The sequence below is a fragment of the Papaver somniferum genome, chromosome 10, assembly GCF_003573695.1.
Source record: "Papaver somniferum cultivar HN1 chromosome 10, ASM357369v1, whole genome shotgun sequence".
NCBI lineage: Eukaryota > Viridiplantae > Streptophyta > Magnoliopsida > Ranunculales > Papaveraceae > Papaver > Papaver somniferum.
The window spans coordinates 92,360,138-92,380,315 of NC_039367.1; the positions used below are offsets into that span (position 1 = coordinate 92,360,138).

At 37.9% G+C, this 20,178-nt stretch overlaps 4 protein-coding genes and 1 pseudogene across 4 annotated transcripts; 3 read left to right on the plus strand and 2 right to left on the minus strand.

Annotated features, from left to right (window-relative positions):
• Positions 1-544: 544 nt before the first annotated feature.
• On the minus strand, positions 545-1,132 carry LOC113315939. The gene has a single exon (XM_026564181.1). The coding sequence runs from the start codon at positions 1,130-1,132 to the stop codon at positions 545-547; it is 588 nt and encodes a 195-aa protein (XP_026419966.1).
• A 2,743-nt stretch (positions 1,133-3,875) lies between these two features.
• LOC113315940 (F-box/kelch-repeat protein At3g23880-like) lies at positions 3,876-4,451 on the plus strand. Its single transcript, XM_026564182.1, has one exon. The coding sequence runs from the start codon at positions 3,876-3,878 to the stop codon at positions 4,449-4,451; it is 576 nt and encodes a 191-aa protein (XP_026419967.1).
• Positions 4,452-6,490: 2,039 nt separating this feature from the next.
• On the plus strand, positions 6,491-7,204 carry LOC113315941. The gene has a single exon (XM_026564183.1). The coding sequence runs from the start codon at positions 6,491-6,493 to the stop codon at positions 7,202-7,204; it is 714 nt and encodes a 237-aa protein (XP_026419968.1).
• A 7,813-nt stretch (positions 7,205-15,017) lies between these two features.
• Positions 15,018-16,742, plus strand: LOC113315943 (annotated as a pseudogene).
• Positions 16,743-17,219: 477 nt separating this feature from the next.
• LOC113318941 (cell division control protein 48 homolog E-like) lies at positions 17,220-19,912 on the minus strand. The gene is made up of 2 exons (XM_026567232.1): positions 19,776-19,912; positions 17,220-19,679 (listed from the first exon to the last, which is right to left on the minus strand). The coding sequence occupies exon 2, from the start codon at positions 19,653-19,655 to the stop codon at positions 17,220-17,222; it is 2,436 nt and encodes an 811-aa protein (XP_026423017.1). The 5' UTR covers positions 19,656-19,679; positions 19,776-19,912.
• Between the last annotated feature and the right edge of the window lie 266 nt (positions 19,913-20,178).

Here is a 20,178-nt window from a genome sequence, read left to right on the forward strand (position 1 = left end):
CCCCCAACAGTGTCCCGCATTTTTTGGTAAAAATCAGGTGGAAACCCATCTGGGCCACGAGTGGTCCATGGTTTCATAGCAAACAAAATTTTCTTAACCTCATTTATTGTTGGTATGGCAGTAAGGGCATTGTTATCTTTGTGAGTAATACAGGGGTTTATGAAACCATGATAATTACTAAGATATGGAGGACTAGAAGTTCTAGACATATTAAAGAAATGATCTTTTAAGTTTTTAGCAATATCTACTCTTTCAGTAAGCCAAATCCCTATATCATTTTGTAAGGAATCTATTTGGGTTTTTTTTTCCTTCTAAAATTGGCCTTATTGTGAAAATAAGCAGTATTTCTATCACCTAATTTAAGATCATCATCCTTACCTCTTTGCTTCCAATAATCTGCTTCCACATCATACCAATAATTCAAGGTTTCCCGCAGTCTAACAAAATCAGCATCCAAAGGATTAGTATTATGAGCATTCATAATATCAATTTGGGACTTAACCTTATTTATTTCAGTATTGATAACATCAAAATGATTATAATTTCATTCTCTAAGAATCTGTTTTGTATGAAAGATAGCCTTAGTTAACTTGAAAGGAGCAGAACCTTGAATATTAGCATTCCAATTATGTGCTATAATTTCCTTACAGGAAGGGTCCCTGAACCACATTTTGTTTACTCTAAAAGGTTTATGAGTTTTAGTATCTTTTCTAGCAGTAGCTAACAAAATAAGACAGTGATCACTAGCTAAAGGAACTAGATGATATGTTATAGCAGAAGGAAAATTGTGTTGCCAATCTAAGTAAGCAACAACCCTATCAATCCTTTCTAAGATGAGCTCATGTCCTTGTCTCCTGTTTGTCCAAGTAAATGTATTGCCTATATAATTTATAGAATGCAAACTATTACTATCTATGATATCATTAGACTTATCCAGATAAGTTTGAGTAACATGATTACCACCTTGTTTTTCATTCTGTGACAAGATAAAATTAAGGCCACCAATTACAATCCAAGATAAGTTTACCTGATTAGCTATGTTCTGCATAAAATCCCATTGATTTTTTCTTACAATATCATCAAGAGCACCATACACAAAGCTGAGTAAAGAATAATCAATTATAGAATCCATTTTTATCTTACATTGAAAAGTATTTAGTTTCCACTCAATGATGGTGATATCTATTCAATCTTTTCACAATAAACATAGTCCACCAGAAAGGCCAATAAGATCAATGAAAGAAAAATTAGGAAAACACATAGGATTTAAGTATTGTATCATTTTCCTAGTTGTATTCTTGGTTTCTATCAAAAAAATAATATAAGGATCATGAGACCTAACCAAATCTTTTAAATGATATCTAGTATCTTTATTACCATACCCACAGATATTCCAAGACAGAATCTTCATGTTTTGAAAATTAGTCCAAACAAAGAAATAGGGGTAGAAGATTAAAAATAACTTTTGATGTTGAAAAAGAGTGTCGGGATCAAGAGTTTTGAGTTCATAAAATACCCCATTCTCCCCAACAGTGTCTCCAGACTGCTTGTCCTTTAGTTTGATTCTGGTTGTTGTCAGTTTCTCTAAGTTCTCATCATTGTTGTCAGATCTTTCTCCTTCTTTAACATATTTCTTCAACATCCTTTGATTCCTGAAATGTCTGCATCTTCACTAATTTGCCATCTACTGGTGGAACAAAAGAAGCAGGTTTGACAGGTTTCTTAGCCATTGGCTTAGGAGTGGCACTAGTTTTTGAACGCACAATAATATTCTTCTTGATTCTACCCACTCCTCCAAAAGGTAAGGGCTTTTCATGTGCTTCCTTCAAGTACACAGCTACATCTTTACAAGCATCCTTGGAATGATGAATAATGAAGCATTCTCTACATATTTTACTTGGTTGCTTATGATAGAAAAATTTGACCCATTTAGTAGCCCCTGCTGCAATGATATATTGCTAAGACACCTCTTCTTAGAGGAGTTGTTAGCTCAATTCTAACAGATATCTTCATTGGAGTACCATCATCTGGGATAATATTAGCTGGTTCAACTGCAAGAAACTCACCCAACAATTTCCCCATTCCTTCAACTGATTTCACATTCATATGTTCTGGTTGGAGATACTTAAGCTCAATCCAGTAAATATGATTGTTTGAATAAAAATTTTGATGAATCAGTCCCTAAAAGTAATCAAACAAGATACATACTTTACCATCAATGTTCCATGGACCTTCTTCAATAATTTTATCTACTAGTTCTCCACTGCCTGGAGCGGATCTAAGAAGAGTTAACTAATCATGTCTCTAACCCCTTAAAATTAGAAAAACCTTTAAAACACCTTTGCTTTTGTCCTAAATTTCTAATGAGCCCACTAATATTTTGCATTTAGCCCGCTATATCCACATGTTTATATAAAAATTGTTTCTAGCCCCCCACGAGTTGAATACCAATCTTGGTATAGGGGCGACATGGTTTAGTAGAGGGGCGACACTGTGATAGTAATGTCCCTTTAGTTGGTTAGGGGATGTCCTAAAGGGGATGTAAATTGAGTAGATTACCCTTTTCACCTTAAATCAACCAAAATCAAATCAATTTTTTTTTAAACCTAATGAATCAGAAAAAATCAAATCAGTTTTTTCATCTTCTTCTTCATCTTCTCTTCTCCTCCATCAACCGTAACCTCCATTAAAACTGAAAATTTCATCGTCTTCGATTAATCGGCGATTTGAAAAATATTTGGAAAAACCCAGTTAGGGTTTAGTTTGTTTGTTGGATTTAAGTTAATTTTCTATCAAAAATTAGGGTTTTGTATGAAAATTGAAATTGAAATTTCTGGTTGCATGTGAGTTACGGTTGGTAATAACTCAAATACGAACCGTAACTGTAGATTGGGTTGATGTTACGGTTGGTTTAAACTCAAATACCAACCGTAAGTTCTTAATTTTGAGAAATATGTTCAGTTACGGTTTGTATTTGCATCATATTTATCAACCGTAATTGAGTTACGGTTTGTTACTCAAACAACCATACCAACCGTAAATAATCCTGTGTCTTAAGAATTTATCAAATAATGATTAACGGTTCAAAAGTTAAGTTGGCACACCAACCGTAGGGTAGTTACGGTTGGTCTCGATTCATTAGTTACCAACCGTAATTTAGTTACGGTTTTTTTTCCAAATTTAATTACCAACCGCGTAACTGGTTTTACGATTGGATCTTCCCTAAATTTAACCAGTAACGGTTGGTATTCGATAAATTACGAACCATAACCAAGAGTTACGGTTGGTCACGAGCAAAATTGCAATCGTAAGTTCTTCTGAAAATTTAAAAGTTTTGATTTTGTTACGTACTTTAGATAATTTTGAGCGAGAAAAAGCTGATGGGAAATAATTTAGAAGTATACCGGGTCACTGGAATCACTCATTTTGGTTGAGTGAATCAAAATCTAGGCTTTCACAAATATCACAAAAGTTTTTCTTTTTCTTCTCCTTTTGAATTTTTTTTTAACTCTAAAAATCTGATTTTGTTTTGATTTTGAGTTAATATAAGTGAAATTAATCATTAACACTAAACTTGATTATCATCACTAAACTAGGTTATCAATCATGAGGGTTAATTTGTCATTTCCAGTTTTTATTTTATAAGGGACACCTTGAATGATCATGTAATGACCCTTTTTGTCCTATTAGAATGCCGCCCCTCTACTAAATCATGCCGCCCGTATACCAAGATTGTTGAATACCTAGCTTCGCCACCACAGCCTAAAAACTCATCAGTGTACTTTACTCTCTCCTCATTTCATTGAAACCCTAGATTATTCTTATGTCTCTTTTCTCTGTAAATCTCCTTTCCTTCTGTTTAACGAAAGTTTTCAATGGAACTCCCAGTAAACATCATGCTAGACATCTTAACACGTTTACCCACCGAATCGGTTTTGGAATCCAAATTTGTATTGAAAACTTGGAGAGATATTGTTCGTCATCCATCCTTTTCTCAAAAGCATTCAAATCGTCTCTTATCTTCCGTTGATGATTCGGAAAAAGCCTGCTATGTTGAATACAGTGAGAATAATGACACACCCACTAGAACTAGAAGGATCAATTTACCCCCTGAATTCAATTGTTATACCTTTGTGGGTTCCTGGAACGGGTTAATCTGTCTTCATAATATTGGTGTGTTTGTTATTTGGAACCCCATTACTAAAGAGCACGCTGCTCTTTCAGGGTTTACATTAAAGTGCGTGTACCATGGTTTTGGTTACCTTGCTTCAACTAATGAGTATAAAGTTGTTAGAATAAATGATCCAGAACCCAATTCACCCAATTCTTTAGAAATCGAGGTATACAGTCTAGGCAGTGGCAATGGATGGAGAAATGTTGGAAAACTCAACTCTAGAATTAGCTCTGCAAGAATAGGTGTCCTTGCAAACGGAGCTCTTCATTGGATATGATGTGGGGAGGAAAGGAGGATTATGTCCTTCGATTTGGTTGATGAAAAGATTCGTGAAAATTCATTACCCACACTTCCACAAAGTACAAATCGGGATGTAAGCCTTAATCTTGTTGGGGCTTTGGGTGATAGTTTGATGTGTGTCAATTATATGAGAGACAAAACTGATAGGTCTCTTGACATATGGTTATTTAAGGAAAAAGGTACTTATGACATGAATTGGGAGGTAGATTTCAAGTCAATAAGCTGCAGTGAAGAGTTTAACTTGGGTGATATGGAACCATTTTCCATTACAAACAATGGTGCAGTTCTGTGTTTCAGAACGAGACACACAGATACCACTGTCTATCGTTATGACTTACAATCGTCATCTGTAGAGATGCTTGTCAGTCTTGATAAAGAATTTCATCTTTCACCATTTCCTCACATGAAAAGTTTAGTTTCATTGAAAGCTTTAGGAGAAGAAAATACAAGTATACCACAACTTGAAATCGTATTCTCTGGAGATGCTTGTCAGTCTTGATAAAGAATTTCATCGTTCACCATTTCCTCACATGAAAACTTCAGTTGCATTGAAAGCTTTAGGAGAAGAAAATACGGGAAGAATGGAGTTAAGTTTGGAGACAAAAAGAAATGATTAGAGAGGACAAGCAGCATTTGAAAGGAAGAAGTCCATAAGGATATATAGTGGTTTCATTTTGTGACTGTTTAGTAATGACAGGGCATCTTATCTTGAATCCTATTTAATTTACAATTTGTTAGATTGTTTTAGTTGTTTTTCTTTCTTGCATTGTCGATCACATCTTTATCTAGTGTGTGTTATTTAACCTGGAGTTGAGCTATCTTGCTTTGTTACTCATTTTTATATCTAATTGTATAATCAAACTAATTTTAGTGAAAGAATGCGACGCAGACTGTAGGGAACTGCTTTTGTTTTTAAAAAGTAAGGGCATGGGCATATGCAGTAAAGGTCTGGAATAAGTGAAAGCTTTAAAACATCCTACATTGCTAGTAAGGCATCTATTAGTTTCTAGCGCATAACTAGAATGCTAATTTGAAGTGTCCAGATTGCGATCTTTTCTGTATTTTAGCTTACTATTTCATTGATGCAACACGTTTAGGATAGGTAATTGCATCAGTAATTTAATTATTATTATATAACGCTTACTAAAATAAATCTCCTGAGTAAATTTAAAAGTTGATTGCTTTTGCTCTGGTGCTAATTTTGACCACCTAATCTGATGCAGATTGCCCTAGTTTGCTGTTTTAACTTCTGAGAACCCCATCATAATCACTTTTTGTTTACAAGGTCTTTGCTAGTTCATCAGCTATTTAGATTCGTCATGTAGATCCTGAATACACATTTCCCTTGCCATGTTTGGATGATCTGAACATGATATGAATATGGCTCTTTCCTCCATCTGTGAGATATCCAGATTACGAAGAAATGCCCAAGTTTTTTTGCATAGGATTGAGAGTAGCAATTGTTAAAAATGTAAACTTGATTTTTTGTTGAGAAGTGTCTAGAATTATCTAGGCCCAACTAGTTTATTGTAGATTAGTCCACAATACTCTAGCCCATCTAGAGACTTCATGGCTATTAGGGCCCAAGCTTACTAGAATATCCATGAATGTACAAAAGCTTAGAGTCTAAACTATCTAGAAATATCTAGGACATGTTATAATTAGTTGGGATAGATATTTCTCTAGGGAAATCTAGAGAATTCTTAGGTTGGCTATATCACCTATAAATAGGGAGGTAGTGCAACCAAGTGAAAGTGTAATTGAGTGATATCACAAAGTGAGGTATAAGGTCTGTAAGTGAGTGAATACCCGAAGTGAGGTATAGGTGATTAAGAGTGAGAAATTGAAGTGAGTCTTGTAAGGTCTGTACGAAACAGTTTTGAAAGTGAAATAAAATTATCATTTCATAAACCATAGTCGAGTGTTTGTGAGTCTGCTTTCTCAAATTCAATACCCATTTAGCCTTCTACTCCAAAATCATTTCCAACAAAGTGGTATCAGAGCCATAAGATTCTAATGTCTAGTGAAATGTTTCCGTTTCATGTACCTAAACTCACCAAAGATAACTATGAAAATTGGAGTATTCAAATGAATGCGTTATTAGGCTCGCAAGATGCATGGGAGATTGTAGAGAAAGGTTATGTTGAACCGGATGATGAAGCGGCGCTTCCGCAAAATGAAAAAGATGCGCTGCGCATTTCAAGAAAGAGAGACAAGAAGGATCTCTACCTCATCTATCAAGGAATGGATGAGTCGTCATTCGAGAAGATATCAAGAGACGCTAATGCAAAGAAAGCGTGGGAGATTTTGCAAAATTCATTCAAAGGCGTGGACAAAGTAAAGAAGGTGCGGTTGCAAACTCTAAGAGGTGAGTTCGAATCTCTCTCCATGAAAGAGTCCGAATTAATATCGGATTATTTTTCAAGAGTTTTAGTTGTTGTTAATCAACTAAGAAGAAATAGCGAGGTCATGGGTGATAGTCGTGTGATCGAAAAAATACTACGGTCACTTGTTCCAAAATTCGATTATATCGTCGTTGCAATTGAGGAGTCGAAAGACGTCGAATCCATGACCGTGGATGAGCTCATGGGATCTCTTCAAGCCCATCAAGAAAGAATGAGAAAGAGAAATAAAGAGGGAGTGGTAGAACAAGTTTTACAAGCTAAGCTTACTTTAAAAGACAAAGGAGAGAGCTCTAGTAGTAATGCTAGAGGAAGAGGACGCGGCTAATACGGCGGAAGAGGAAGAGGCAAGCAAAATAACGATGATCAGAGGGTCCATAGGTCGAGCTCCACAAGAGGTCGTGGCAGAGGAAATAATTCATGGCACAACAATAATAGGCCAAGGTATGACAAATCTCAAGTCGAATGCTATAACTGTCATAAACTTGGTCATTATGCTTCGGATTGTCGATCTTCTTCAAATAATGTCGAGGAGAGAGCAAACTACGCTAGTAAAGAAAATCAAGAAGACCATACCTTGTTGGTGGCATGCAAAGGTGGTGACTATGATGAAAACTGTACATGGGTGCTTGATACGGGAGCAAGCAACCATATGTGCGGCATGAAGGAGAAATTCGTGGAGCTTGATGAATCAGTTTCTGGCAATGTGACGTTCAGAAATGGAGCGAAAACTCCGGTGAGTGGTCTTGGAAAAATTTTGATTCGATTAAAAAATGGAAGCCATCAATTTATTTCTAATGTTTATTATGTCCCTAACGTAAAAATGAATATATTAAGTTTGGGACAACTCTTAGAAAAGGGCTATAGGATGAACATGGAAAACCTTAGTCTTTTCATAAGAGATAGGAGAGGAAAACTAATTGCCAAAGTGCCAATGACGGGAAATAGGATGTTCTATCTGAACAATCAAAATGACGTCGCGAGATGTCTGACTGCTTGTGTGAAAGACTCGTCATGGCTCTGGCATCTTAGATATGGACATCTAAATTTTGGAGGATTAAAGTTAGTGTCCAAACAAAATATGGTTAGAGGTTTGCCAAGAATAGACCACCCGGATCAATTGTGCGAAGGATGTTTACTTGGAAAACATTTCAGAAAAAGTTTTCCTAAGGAAACACTGACGAGAGCCACAAAGCCACTGGAGTTAGTTCACACGGACGTTTGTGGACCAATAAAGCCAAGATCGTACGGTGGAAATAACTATTTCCTCATATTTGTCGACGATTTTAGTCGAAAAATATGGGTTTATTTCTTGAAACAAAAATCGGAGGTTTTCTCCAATTTCAAGAAATTTAAATCCATTGTGGAGAAAGAAAGCGGCTTCGAAATTGTGGCTATGAGATCAGACAGAGGAGGTGAATTTACCTCGAAGGAGTTCGAGTCTTACTGTGAAGACAATGAAATCCGTCGGCCTCTTACGGTTCCATATACACCTCAACAAAATGGAGTTGCCGAAAGGAGAAACAGGACAATTCTCAATATGGCCCGGAGTATGTTGAAGACAAAGAGAGTGTCCAGGGAATTTTGGGCTGAAGCGGTTGACTGTGCGGTTTATCTGATAAACCAATGTCCCACAAAAAGCGTGTGGAACATGACTCCTTTAGAAGCATGGAGCGGAGTGAAACCCGGCATCTCACACTTACGAATATTCGGAAGTATCGCATATGCTCATGTGCCGAGTCAGCTGAGAACGAAGCTGGATGACAGGAGTGCCAAGTACATATTTATCGGTTATGACTCTCGATCCAAGGGATACAAGTTGTACAATCCAATCAATAGAAAGGTCATCACAAGAAGAGATGTGGAGTTCGATGAAGAAGGCGTCTGGGATTTCGGTGTTCAAGAAAAGGATTACAATTTTCTCCCTATCGTAGAAGAAGAAGAACAACAACCACCAGTACCAGAATCTCCATCTAATACACCACCTCCATCTCCTCCAGCGGTGCACCAGAATGATCCATCATCAGCAGATGAAAGCTCAAGCGAGAGGCCTTTACGGACGAGGAGTTTAAATGACATCTATGGAGACAATATATCTCTTTTTTGTCTCTTTGCAGAAAGTGAACCAATAAATTTCGAAGAAGCAGTCAAAAGCGAGAAATGGAGAAAGGTGATGGATGAAGAAATCCAGGCTATTGAGAAAAATAACACCTGGGAGCTTGTAACACTTCCGAAAAGAGAAAGATCAATTGGAGTGAAATGGGTGTACAAAGCCAAGAAAAACGCTAAAGGGGAGGTTGAAAGACACAAGGCAAGATTGGTAGTAAAAGGCTACAAACAAAGAGAGGGCATCAACTATGATGAGGTATTTGCTCATGTTGCTCGTCTTGAAACTATAAGATTAATTATCTCTCTAGCATCTCAAAATAAATGGAAAGTCCATCAAATGGACGTCAAGTCTGCCTTTCTAAATGGGCATCTTGAAGAAGTGGTATATATCGAGCAACCACCTGGATACGAAGTAAAAGGACAAGAAAATAAAGTCCTGAAGTTGAAAAAGGCTTTATACGGCCTAAAACAAGCGCCGAGAGCATGGTATAGCAGAATCGACAAGTACTTCCAAGAAAATAATTTTAAGAAATGCCCGCATGAACATGCTCTCTATGTGAAGGTGGATGAAAAGGGAGATATGTTGCTCGTCTGCCTATATGTGGATGATTTGATCTTTACCGGCAATAATCCGACAATGTTCGAGGAGTTCAAGAAAACGATGACGAGAGAATTTGAGATGACGAACATTGGTCTTATGTCATACTATCTCGGACTTGAAGTAAAACAACAAGAAAATGGAATATTTATATCTCAAGAAGGATATGCGAAGGAAATCCTTAAGAGATTTAAAATGGAGGAGTGTAATCCGGCAATTACTCCCGTGGAATGCGGAATCAAGCTATCAAAGATCGATGAAGGCGAGAAGGTCAATCCGACTCTTTACAAGAGCCTTGTTGGAAGCTTGAGATACTTAACTTGTACAAGGCCAGATATTCTCTACGGAGTAGGACTGATTAGTCGCTACTTAAAAGGTACGCTTGATTTCGGTTTATTTTACTCGTCATCAGACAAGTACAAACTCGTTGGATATAGTGATAGTGATTGGGCCGGAGACTTAGATGAAAGGAAAAGTACTACTGGTTTTGTATTTTTCCTCGGAGATACGGGCTTCACTTGGAGTTCGAAGAAGCAACCGATCGTCACACTTTCCACTTGTGAAGCTGAGTACGTCGCAGCAGCATCGTGTGTTTGTCACGCGATATGGCTAAGGAGTTTAATGAAGGAACTTAAAATAGAGCAGGAAGAACCGACTACAATATTTGTGGACAACAAGTCAGCAATAGCTTTAGCAAAGAATCCAGTGTTCCACGACCGCAGCAAGCACATCGACACACGGTACCATTTTATTTGAGAGTGCATATCGGAGAATAAGGTACAACTAAAATACACAAAGTCTCAAGACCAAGTTGCGGATATATTCACGAAACCACTAAAGCACGAGGTCTTTGTCAAATTACGAGAAATTCTTGGAGTTACTTCAAATCAAGTTTAAGGGCGGCTGTTAAAAATGTAAACTTGATTTTTTGTTGAGAAGTGTCTAGAATTATCTAGGCCCAACTAGTCTATTGTAGATTAGTCCACAATACTCTAGCCCATCTAGAGACTTCATGGCTATTAGGGCCCAAGCTTACTAGAATATTCATGAATGTACAAAAGCTTAGAGTCTAAACTATCTAGAAATATCTAGGACATGTTATAATTAGTTGGGATGGATATTTCTCTAGGGAAATCTAGAGAATTCTTAGGTTGGCTATATTACCTATAAATAGGGAGGTAGTGCAACCAAGTGAAAGTGTAATTGAGTGATATCACAAAGTGAGGTATAAGGTCTGTAAGTGAGTGAATACCCGAAGTGAGGTATAGGTGATTAAGAGTGAGAAATTGAAGTGAGTCTTGTAAGGTCTGTACGACCACAATTTTGAAAGTGAAATAAAATTATCATTTCATAAACCATAGTCGAGTGTTTGTGAGTCTGCTTTCTCAAATTCAATACCCATTTAGCCTTTTACTCCAAAATCATTTCCAACAGCAATGTGATACTGCGGATCTGTTAATTACATTAATTATTTTTTGGTAGGATCAGCGACAAGCCATTGACTATTGCCACCCATTTTTTAAAGTTGATACAGAAATACTGAAAATGAGTGGCAATTTGTCATTATTAATTTTCATTAGAATAATAGAAGAAAGTAGTCAGCAGCCGCTAACATGATACTATATAGTTTTACTCTCCATCTACAACCAAGTAATTTTTTGCTGTCTCAAATTTTGTTTCTTTTCCATGGGAAGACTGGATTTTAGCACGGTTTCCTTGCACTATCACCAGGGTTCATATCAATGATTCTGAATTTTCAGCATTTTTTCTGAGTGGATTACGCTTACTGTTATCCAATACTTTTATGCCCTTATAAGTCATCATATTGCTCTACTACTTGGTGTTTATTCATTATTACTCCAGCAGTCAACAATAGATGACTAAGTGCAAATTTATTCTGATAAAAACATAACCTTTCTCATTCTCCTCCGATTTCCCATTTTCTCTTACATCAAGTGCTCCCTGCATCTGTATCCCTCTCTCCTCCGATTTCCCATTTTGAAACCCTTTTTTTTGACATTGGTGTTTCACATTCTCACTTCAAAGGCTTCAGATCGGAGTTTCAGGTCCAAGCATTGAACTTTGCAGAGTTACTCATCAGCCGTCTCTACACTCAAGGTACTCTTTTCTTTTCTTCCATCTTCTAATTTAGGGTGTTTTGAATTGCAAATGAAATTGGAGTTTAGGGTTTTGAACAACCATTTTTTTGGGGTTTCCTAAGTTGATTAAGCTTTACTACTTTCCAGTTTAGGTTTACACCAATGGAAGAAACAAGAAATGAACTGTATTCTAATGGGGAAGATAGAATCAGTAGGTTGCCAGATGGACTAATTCACTACATTTTGTCTTTCCTTGATGCCAAACATGCAGTTCAAAGTAGTGTTTTGTCCAAAAGGTGGATTCATACTTGGAAATCTCTACCGTTCTCAACTTTGACAGGACATCATTTCTTGAAGATGAAGAATACGACGAGAGGTTCGTATATTTTGTGGACTTGGTATTCATTTTTCATGATGACTCTGATATTCAGAGATTTAGTCTATGTTGGCACAGCTTTAGATATGATATAATGACAAGACATGTTAATAGATGGATGGTTCATGCTATTAAGCATAATGTTCAAGAAATGACCGTATACAACATTACAGAGCGTCATTCGGCTTATGAAATTCCTCATCAACTGCTAAATTGCAAATCACTGACGATGTTGAAAATGCAAGTGCATTGTCGTGCCCAATTTGATACTATTTTACCAAAATCAATGTGTTTACCTCGGCTGAAATTTCTGTCTTTTGGTGGATTTTCAATCGCTAATGTAGAACTATCTGAAAGGCTCTTTTCAAGTTGTCCAGTTCTTGAAACGTTAGCCATATTTGATTGTGGTATACAAACTCATAGTCGAAGGAATTTGATGTGGATTCTCCCAGCCTTAAGAGTTTCAGTTATTTGGATCACCATGTATGTCTTTGGCGGCAAAATGATACTATGCCCACCACTATCAAGTTATGTGCTCCCAATCTGGAATATTTCATTTGCTTATCTTCCTTGACACAAGATTGGTATCTAGAAAATTGTTCTCCACTATACATGGTAGATTTTAGCATGACACTCAAAGCAGAAATACAAGATGAGAATGCAGAAGCATATTCAAAACTGCCTTCAGAGGAAAAATATGTGTATGCTAAACGCATGATGAAATTTCTAGGAGCAGTTTACATGGTGGAGGAAATGTGTTTATCAGCTGGATTCCTTGAGGTATGGTGCATCTTTTCTTATATGATTGTTATCTTAATGTACATGCTCAAGTGATTATGTTTTACTGCCTAGATTCAGCAGTGATTGTGTTTTAACTTATTTATGAGACTTTTATATTGTTTGTCAAGGTTCTCCCACAAGCTCTTGACATATCTGATTGTCAACCCCCTCGATTGTGTAATCTACAAAGTTTTAAACTGCATATGTGGTTTACAAAAGGTTGCTTGTGGTCAATAGCATACTTGCTCAATATCTCTCCTAAAATAAGATTCATCTTCCTTCCATCGGAGGAGGTACGTTTAACCAAGCTCTGCGATGTTTGTCTATCTCATTCAGACTATTCAGTTTTATATATATGAACCCACTTAAAATGATCCATCATTTTTTTGTTTTTTTTGTTTTTTTAATACAGTCGAACTTGGCAGTCGTTGGAGATGATTGGGAAGCAGGATTGTCATCGCCAGGAATGTTGTCTCACCTCGAGTATGTCACTATTGAAAAAGTGGAAGGATGTGATGGTGAGCTCAAACTTCTGAGTTTTTTGTTGAAAATTGCAAAGGTTTTGAAGAACCTGGTGTTGCATCCTCGTTCTGCTATTGACTCGCCTGATAGTGTGAGAAGGCAATTTAAGAGTCGGCTAAGAGCACTTCCAAGAGCTTCGCCACATATAATTATGCACTGGCCAGAAACAAAAAGTACCCACCTCATATAAATAAACTAATAATAGCTATTGATGTCGTATTCGAACCATAGTAGTTTCAGGTTTCTACCTATAGTTTTACTTTTTGTTCTTTTTGGTGATGTGTTTTCTTTTGGCAAAAAGAATGCCTGAAATGTCTAGGGACCTTGTTAAACGCTAACGCTAATGTAAGACTGTGTGCTTCAGTTTAACTTTTGCTTGCAAAGCGAGTTGGTTATTTTTGGTAAGCTTATTTCTGTTAATTCTAAAGTGCATCAACTGCCACTGTCTCAAACTGGAAATTCTGTGGTATCGTTTTACCATTACGACTATTTGTTTGATTTCTCCCTCATTACAGGATCATGGACATTTTAGTGCGGGTCTCAACTGTCAGATTTTTGATATGAACAGAATATACATTAAATTGTCAAAAGGGGTGTTGGCATTTCAGCTTTGGGAGAATGGAATTTTACAATATCAACTGTGAATCCCATCTCTATATTTAATATTTGTCCATACGGCTTAATCAAAAGAAACTGATCCTCATTGACTAAACTTGTCACCCATACCCATAAAAAAAATAATTAAAACTAGTACTGTGAAATAGAAGACATAGATACTGTAAAATTAAGTCATCCTCCTCCTCAGCAGGAGCAGCAGCAGCAAATGGTTCAGCACCAGTGGTGCCTCCAAAAGATTGTGAGCAGTGTTAGAAATCCATGGGCCTAACTAACCTCGAAAACCGGCTTGCAAGGTTAGGGTTGTCCATGGCTTATTAAGCATGGATTCTAGGTTGCCCTAGGTGATGTGGTACTATTTAACAAGCAGAACCGGTGTTTGGTATGGGCTGAATAAAGTAGACAAGAAGTGAAAAAATTGACTAAGGGCGAGTTGGTTGAACTGTGTGGAGCATAGTGCCATTGTCAAGGTTGGTTGTTGCATTTTGGTAGTTTGAACCCGTGACATGAGCCATGGCATGCCCCAAAGAGCAGACAACAATAGATGGCTAAGTGCCGATGAAAACATAACCCTTCTCATTAACCTCCTATTTCCCATTTTCTCTTCAATCGAGTGCTCCCTCCAACTGCATCACTCTCTCCTCCGATTTCCCAATTTCTCACTTCCTTTGAAACCCTTTTTTGCAAGTGTGCTTCTTGCACTTCCACTTCAGATGTCCTAAGCAAAAATCCGGAGCTTAGGGGGTTCTGAACTTGATAATCTTCAGCTATTACCGTGATCAGAAGCAAAGATTATATCATTGGGGGTTGTTCACCTTCTCACTCCAAGGCTTCAGATCGGAGTTTCTGGTTTAAGCATTGGACAATCAAGAGTCAGTTACTGATCAGCCATTTCTACACTCAAGGTACTCTTTTCTTTTCTTCCATCTTCTAATCTAGGGTTTTTTGAATTGCAAATAAAATTGGAGTTTAGGGTTTTGAACAACCAGTTTTTGGGGGTTTCCTAAGTTGATTAAGCTTTACTACTTTCCAGTTTAGGTTTACAACAATGGAAGAAACAAGAAATGCACCGTTTTCTAATGGGGAAGATAGAATCAGTAGGTTGCCAGAATGATTAATTCACTACATTTTATCTTTCCTTGATGCCAAGTATGCGGTTCAAACTAGTGTTTTGTCCAAAAGGTGGATTCATACTTGGAAATCTCTACCGTTTCTCAACTTTGACAGGACATCATTTCCCGAAGACGAAGAATACGATGAGAGGTTCGTATATTTTGTGGACTTGGTATTCATTCTTCACGATGACTCTGATATTCAGAGATTTAGTCTATGTTGGCACAGCTTTAGATATGATGATATAATGACAAGACATGTTAATAGATGGATGGTTCATTCTATTAAGCATAATGTTCAAGAAATGGCCATATACAACACAGATCGTCATTTGGCTTATGCAATTCCCCATCAACTCCTAAATTGCAAATCACTGACCAAGCTGCAAATGCAAATGTATCGCGTTCTCGAATATGTAGATACTACTTTACCAAAATCAATGTGTTTACCTCGGCTAAAATTTCTGTGGCTTGGTGGATTTTCAATCGCTAATGTAGAACTATCTAAAAGGCTCTTTTCAAGTTGTCCAGCTCTTGAAACGTTGGTCATAGCTAATTCTGATATACAAACTGATGATCTAAGGAATTTGATTGTGGATTCTCTCAGCCTCAAGAAGTTCAATTATTTTAATCACTATGTACATCTTTTGCCGCATAATAATACCATGCCTACCACTATCAAGTTATGTGCTCCAAATCTGGAAGAATTCAATTGCTTATCTTCCTTGACACAAGATTGGTATCTAGAAAACTGTTCTCCACTATCCAGGGTAGATTTTGACATAATTCTCAAAGCAATGGAAGATGAGAGTGCAGAAGCATATTTAAAACTGCCTTCAGCGGAAAAAGATGTGTATGCTAAACGCATGATGAAATATCTAGGAGCGGTTTATATGGTGGAGAAAATGAGATTATCAGCTGGATTCCTTGAGGTATCGTCTTAACATACATGCTGAAATGATTATGTTTTATTGCCTATATTCAGTAGTAGTTGTGTTTTCAATTATTTATCAGACTCTTATATTGTTTGTCAAGGTTCTCTCACAAGCTCTTGACATATCAGAATGTCAACCCCCTCGATTATGTAATCTCCAAAGTTTGTGACTACATATGTGGTTTACAAGAGGTTGCTTGCGTTCAATAGCATACTTGCTCAATATCTCTCCTAAAATAAATTCCATTTTTCTTACAGCAAAGGAGGTATGTATATCCAAGCTCTGCATATTTCATTTGGTTGGCATCATTCTTGAAACAGTAACAATATAAACGATGTTTGTCTGTCTCGTACAGCGACTATTCAGTTTTCTACATGTATAAACCCTTAAAGTGATCTATCATTTTTTTTTTCAATATAGTCGAACTTAGCGGTCATTGGAGATGATTGGGAAGCAGGATTGTCATTGCCAGGAATGTTGTCTCACCTCGAGTATGTCAGTATTGAAGAAGTGGAAGGATGTGATGCTGAGCTCAAACTTCTGAGTTTTTTGCTGAAAAATGCAAAGGTTTTGAAGAAACTGGCGTTGCATCCTCGTTCTGCTATTGACTCGCCTGATAGTGTGCGAAAGCAATTTCAGAGTCGGCTAAGAGCACTTCCAAGAGCTTCGCCACACATCATTATGCATTGGCCGGCAACAAAAAGTACCCACCTCATATAAATAGATACTGGTGTTTTCTTTGTCTAGAGACTTCGTTAGGCGCTAATTTAAGACTGTGTGGTTTACTTTTGGCAAGGCAAGGCAATGCCTTAAGCTTATTTCTGTTAATTCTTGAGTGCAACTGCTACTGTCTTTAAAAAACTGGGAATTCTGTGGTATCGTTTTACTGGTATGCTTATTATTTTGATTTGCCTGCATAAATTATGTTCTCCATAAGTAACAAGCTCATTACATGATCATGGACATTTTGGTGTGGGTGTCAACTGTCAGGAACAGAACATACATTAAAATTCTCAAAAGGGGGTTTTGGCATTTCAGCTTTGGGAGAATGGAATTTATAATATCAACAGTGAATCCAATCTCTATATTTAAAATCTGTCCCTACTGAGTTCCCATTCACTAAACTTATACCCTATATCCATATAAGATAAATAAACTAGTACTGTAAAATAAATGCCATAGAAACTGTGGTAATAACTAACTGTATAAGTCATCCTCCTCCTCAGCAGGAGGAGCAGCAGAAAATGGTTCAGCAGCAGTGGTGCCTCCAGATGATGATGTATTAGCGAACCTAAAGTCACCTCCGAATCCCCTTGATTGTTGCAAGGTCTGTGAAAAGGCCTGGTACTTGCGTATGTCTCCGTGGCTCACGCTCCTCCTTGCATATTTCATCGACTCCTCGAAGTGAGCTGCCGTGATTTGGGGGACTTCATTCTCAACCCCGTCCTCCTCCATTGCCTCTGGATTGTCGTTGCTCTTCTTCTGCCTCTCAATATCCTTCTCGATATCTTCTCTAATTGCGTACTTGCAGGCACGCTGGCAAATTTCTGTAATGTCAGCTCCACTAAAGCCTTCAGTGTGCTTAGCAAGGACCTGCAAGTCAACATGTTGGGACACAGGTGATTTCCTAAGGCAGGACTTGAAGATCTGAACCCGAGAAGCTTCATCTGGCAATGGGATGTAGATCAACTGATCGAGACGGCCTGGTCTCAGCAATGCAGGATCAATTATATCTGGCCTGTTCGTGGCACCGATTATAAACACTCTCTTCTTTTCATTCATTCCATCCATTTCAGTTAGAAGTTGGTTCAAAACCCTATCAGCAGCACCGCCAGCATCTCCAACGCTACTTCCTCTCTGAGTTGCTATAGAGTCAAGTTCATCAAAGAAGAGGACACAAGGTGAAGATTGTCGGGCTTTGTCAAAAATTTCCCTAACATTAGCTTCACTCTCTCCAAACCACATTGTCAGCAACTCAGGGCCCTTGACACTGATGAAATTAGCTTGGCACTCGTTTGCAATGGCCTTTGCCAGAAGTGTTTTCCCACCACCAGGAGGACCATATAACAGAACTCCCTTTGAAGGCGACATGCCAAACTTCTCGAACTTTTCAGGATGCTCCACCGGGTATTGCACAGTCTCTTGAAGCTCCTTCTTAACAGTATCAAGCCCACCAATATCCTCCCAAGTGACGTTGGGTACTTCAACAGTTGTTTCACGCAATGCAGAAGGATTGCTTGCTCCTAAAGAAGTGCGGAGGTGCTCATTGGTAATAAACATGGAGTTGAGTATTTCAGCATCAATTGTTTCATCTTCCAAGTCGATGACATCCATCTTTTCTCTAATGCATTGAAGTGCAGCTTCAGTACACAGAGCTGCGAGATCAGCACCAACATACCCATGAGTATCCTTTGAAATCCTTTCTAATTCTACATCTTCAGCAAGCTTCATGTTCTTTGTATGGATTCTAAGAACCTCAAGACGTCCAACTTCATCAGGAACACCAATATCGATTTCCCTATCAAACCTTCCGAACCTCCTCAAAGCTGGATCAATGCTGTTTGGTCTGTTTGTTGCCCCCATAACGATAACATGAGCACGAGACTTTAATCCATCCATAAGTGTCAGCAGCTGAGAAACAATCCTCCTCTCAACTTCACCATTCGTCTTCTCTCTTTTTGGAGCAATTGAATCTATCTCATCAATGAAAATAATCGATGGCGCATTCTTCTCGGCTTCCTCGAATGCCTTCCTAAGGTTACTTTCACTCTCCCCAGCCAACTTAGACATAATTTCTGGTCCATTAATAAGGAAGAAAAAAGCACCGGTTTCATTTGCAACAGCTCTGGCAATCAATGTCTTACCAGTTCCAGGAGGTCCATAAAGCAAAATCCCTTTTGGCGGCTTAACACCAATTGATTTAAAAAGCTGTGGATGCCGAAGTGGAAGCTCCACCAACTCTCTGATCTGAGCCATCTGCTTTCGCACACCACCAACATCATCATACCCAACTTCATCCAATCTATCTTCATCTTCTCTTCTAATGGGCTCCCCTTCACAGAAAATCTCAGTATCAGGAGCAACTATGCAATACTCTGGAGGATCAGTCTCAACGACCTTGAACTCTACGCTTCTCATTCCTCCTCTGACAAGGAACATGTCGCCTTTCCTAACTGGACGATATGCTTCCAGGAAATAAGGTCTTAGATATGCATCGAAGAGGTTCCCAGTAAGACCTTCAGTGGTGTCTTCTACAGGCAGTACGTGAACGCGCGTTCCGTATCTCACATCGGGGCATTGATGAACTGAAACAATATCACCTAATCTAACCCTAAGATTTGATCGAACAACTTTGTTTAATCTGATCTTCGGTTCCTCACATGTATCATCGGTTATAACGATACAAATCGTATCTTTCATTTTCTTTCCCTTGAGCATGATGGTGTCGCCACGGAAAAGCTGCAACTTTTCCATTGTTGCAGGATGTATGGAAACCATGGAATTATCATCTTCGATTTCGATTGATTCATCAACGATAAGCCGATTTGCTGCTTTCTTTCGTTCAAGAATTGCAGTACTGAAATCCTTCTTCGTTCCCTTCGAAGAAGAAGAAGATTCAGCTTGATTAGTCATCTTAGTATACCTTCAATTCAATACCTATAGCGAGAGAAAATCAATAAACACCGAGAGCGAGAGCGAGATCGAGAAAGAATACGAAAAATTTAATGTGAAAAATAAGAGAGGTAGTGGTACCTATTTATAATAACAGCATCTTGTACGTGAAGTAATATAATTCCATATATAACTCTGTTATAATTCCATGTATAACTCTGATTTCAATTTCCTGTTATGAAACGGTAAGGCTTTATTTTTTATTCCAGAACATTCTTGATTAACAAGGGTGAGTTGCTCCTGTAAATAGAATCCGACTATGTTTACGAAAATTTATTTAACGTAGTGGATTCATCTCCTGCATGCATGGTGCCTAGGATACACTGGCCACTAAATAACAAGCGGTGGATTTAACTCCTGCATGCATGCATGGTGCACTGGCCACTAAATAACAATATAGCATTTGAAAATGTTTATTCTTTTGATTCCTTGCAAACAAATTCTATAAAAAGATCATTGCCGAGAACTCTTATTATGGACATGC

Coding starts and splice junctions, on each gene's coding strand:
- LOC113315940 (XM_026564182.1), top strand. CDS start 3,876: ATGGAACTCCCAGTAAACATCATGCTAGACATCTTAACACGTTTACCC.
- LOC113315941 (XM_026564183.1), top strand. CDS start 6,491: ATGTCTAGTGAAATGTTTCCGTTTCATGTACCTAAACTCACCAAAGAT.
- LOC113318941 (XM_026567232.1), bottom strand. CDS start 19,655: ATGACTAATCAAGCTGAATCTTCTTCTTCTTCGAAGGGAACGAAGAAG.
- LOC113315939 (XM_026564181.1), bottom strand. CDS start 1,132: ATGGATTCTATAATTGATTATTCTTTACTCAGCTTTGTGTATGGTGCT.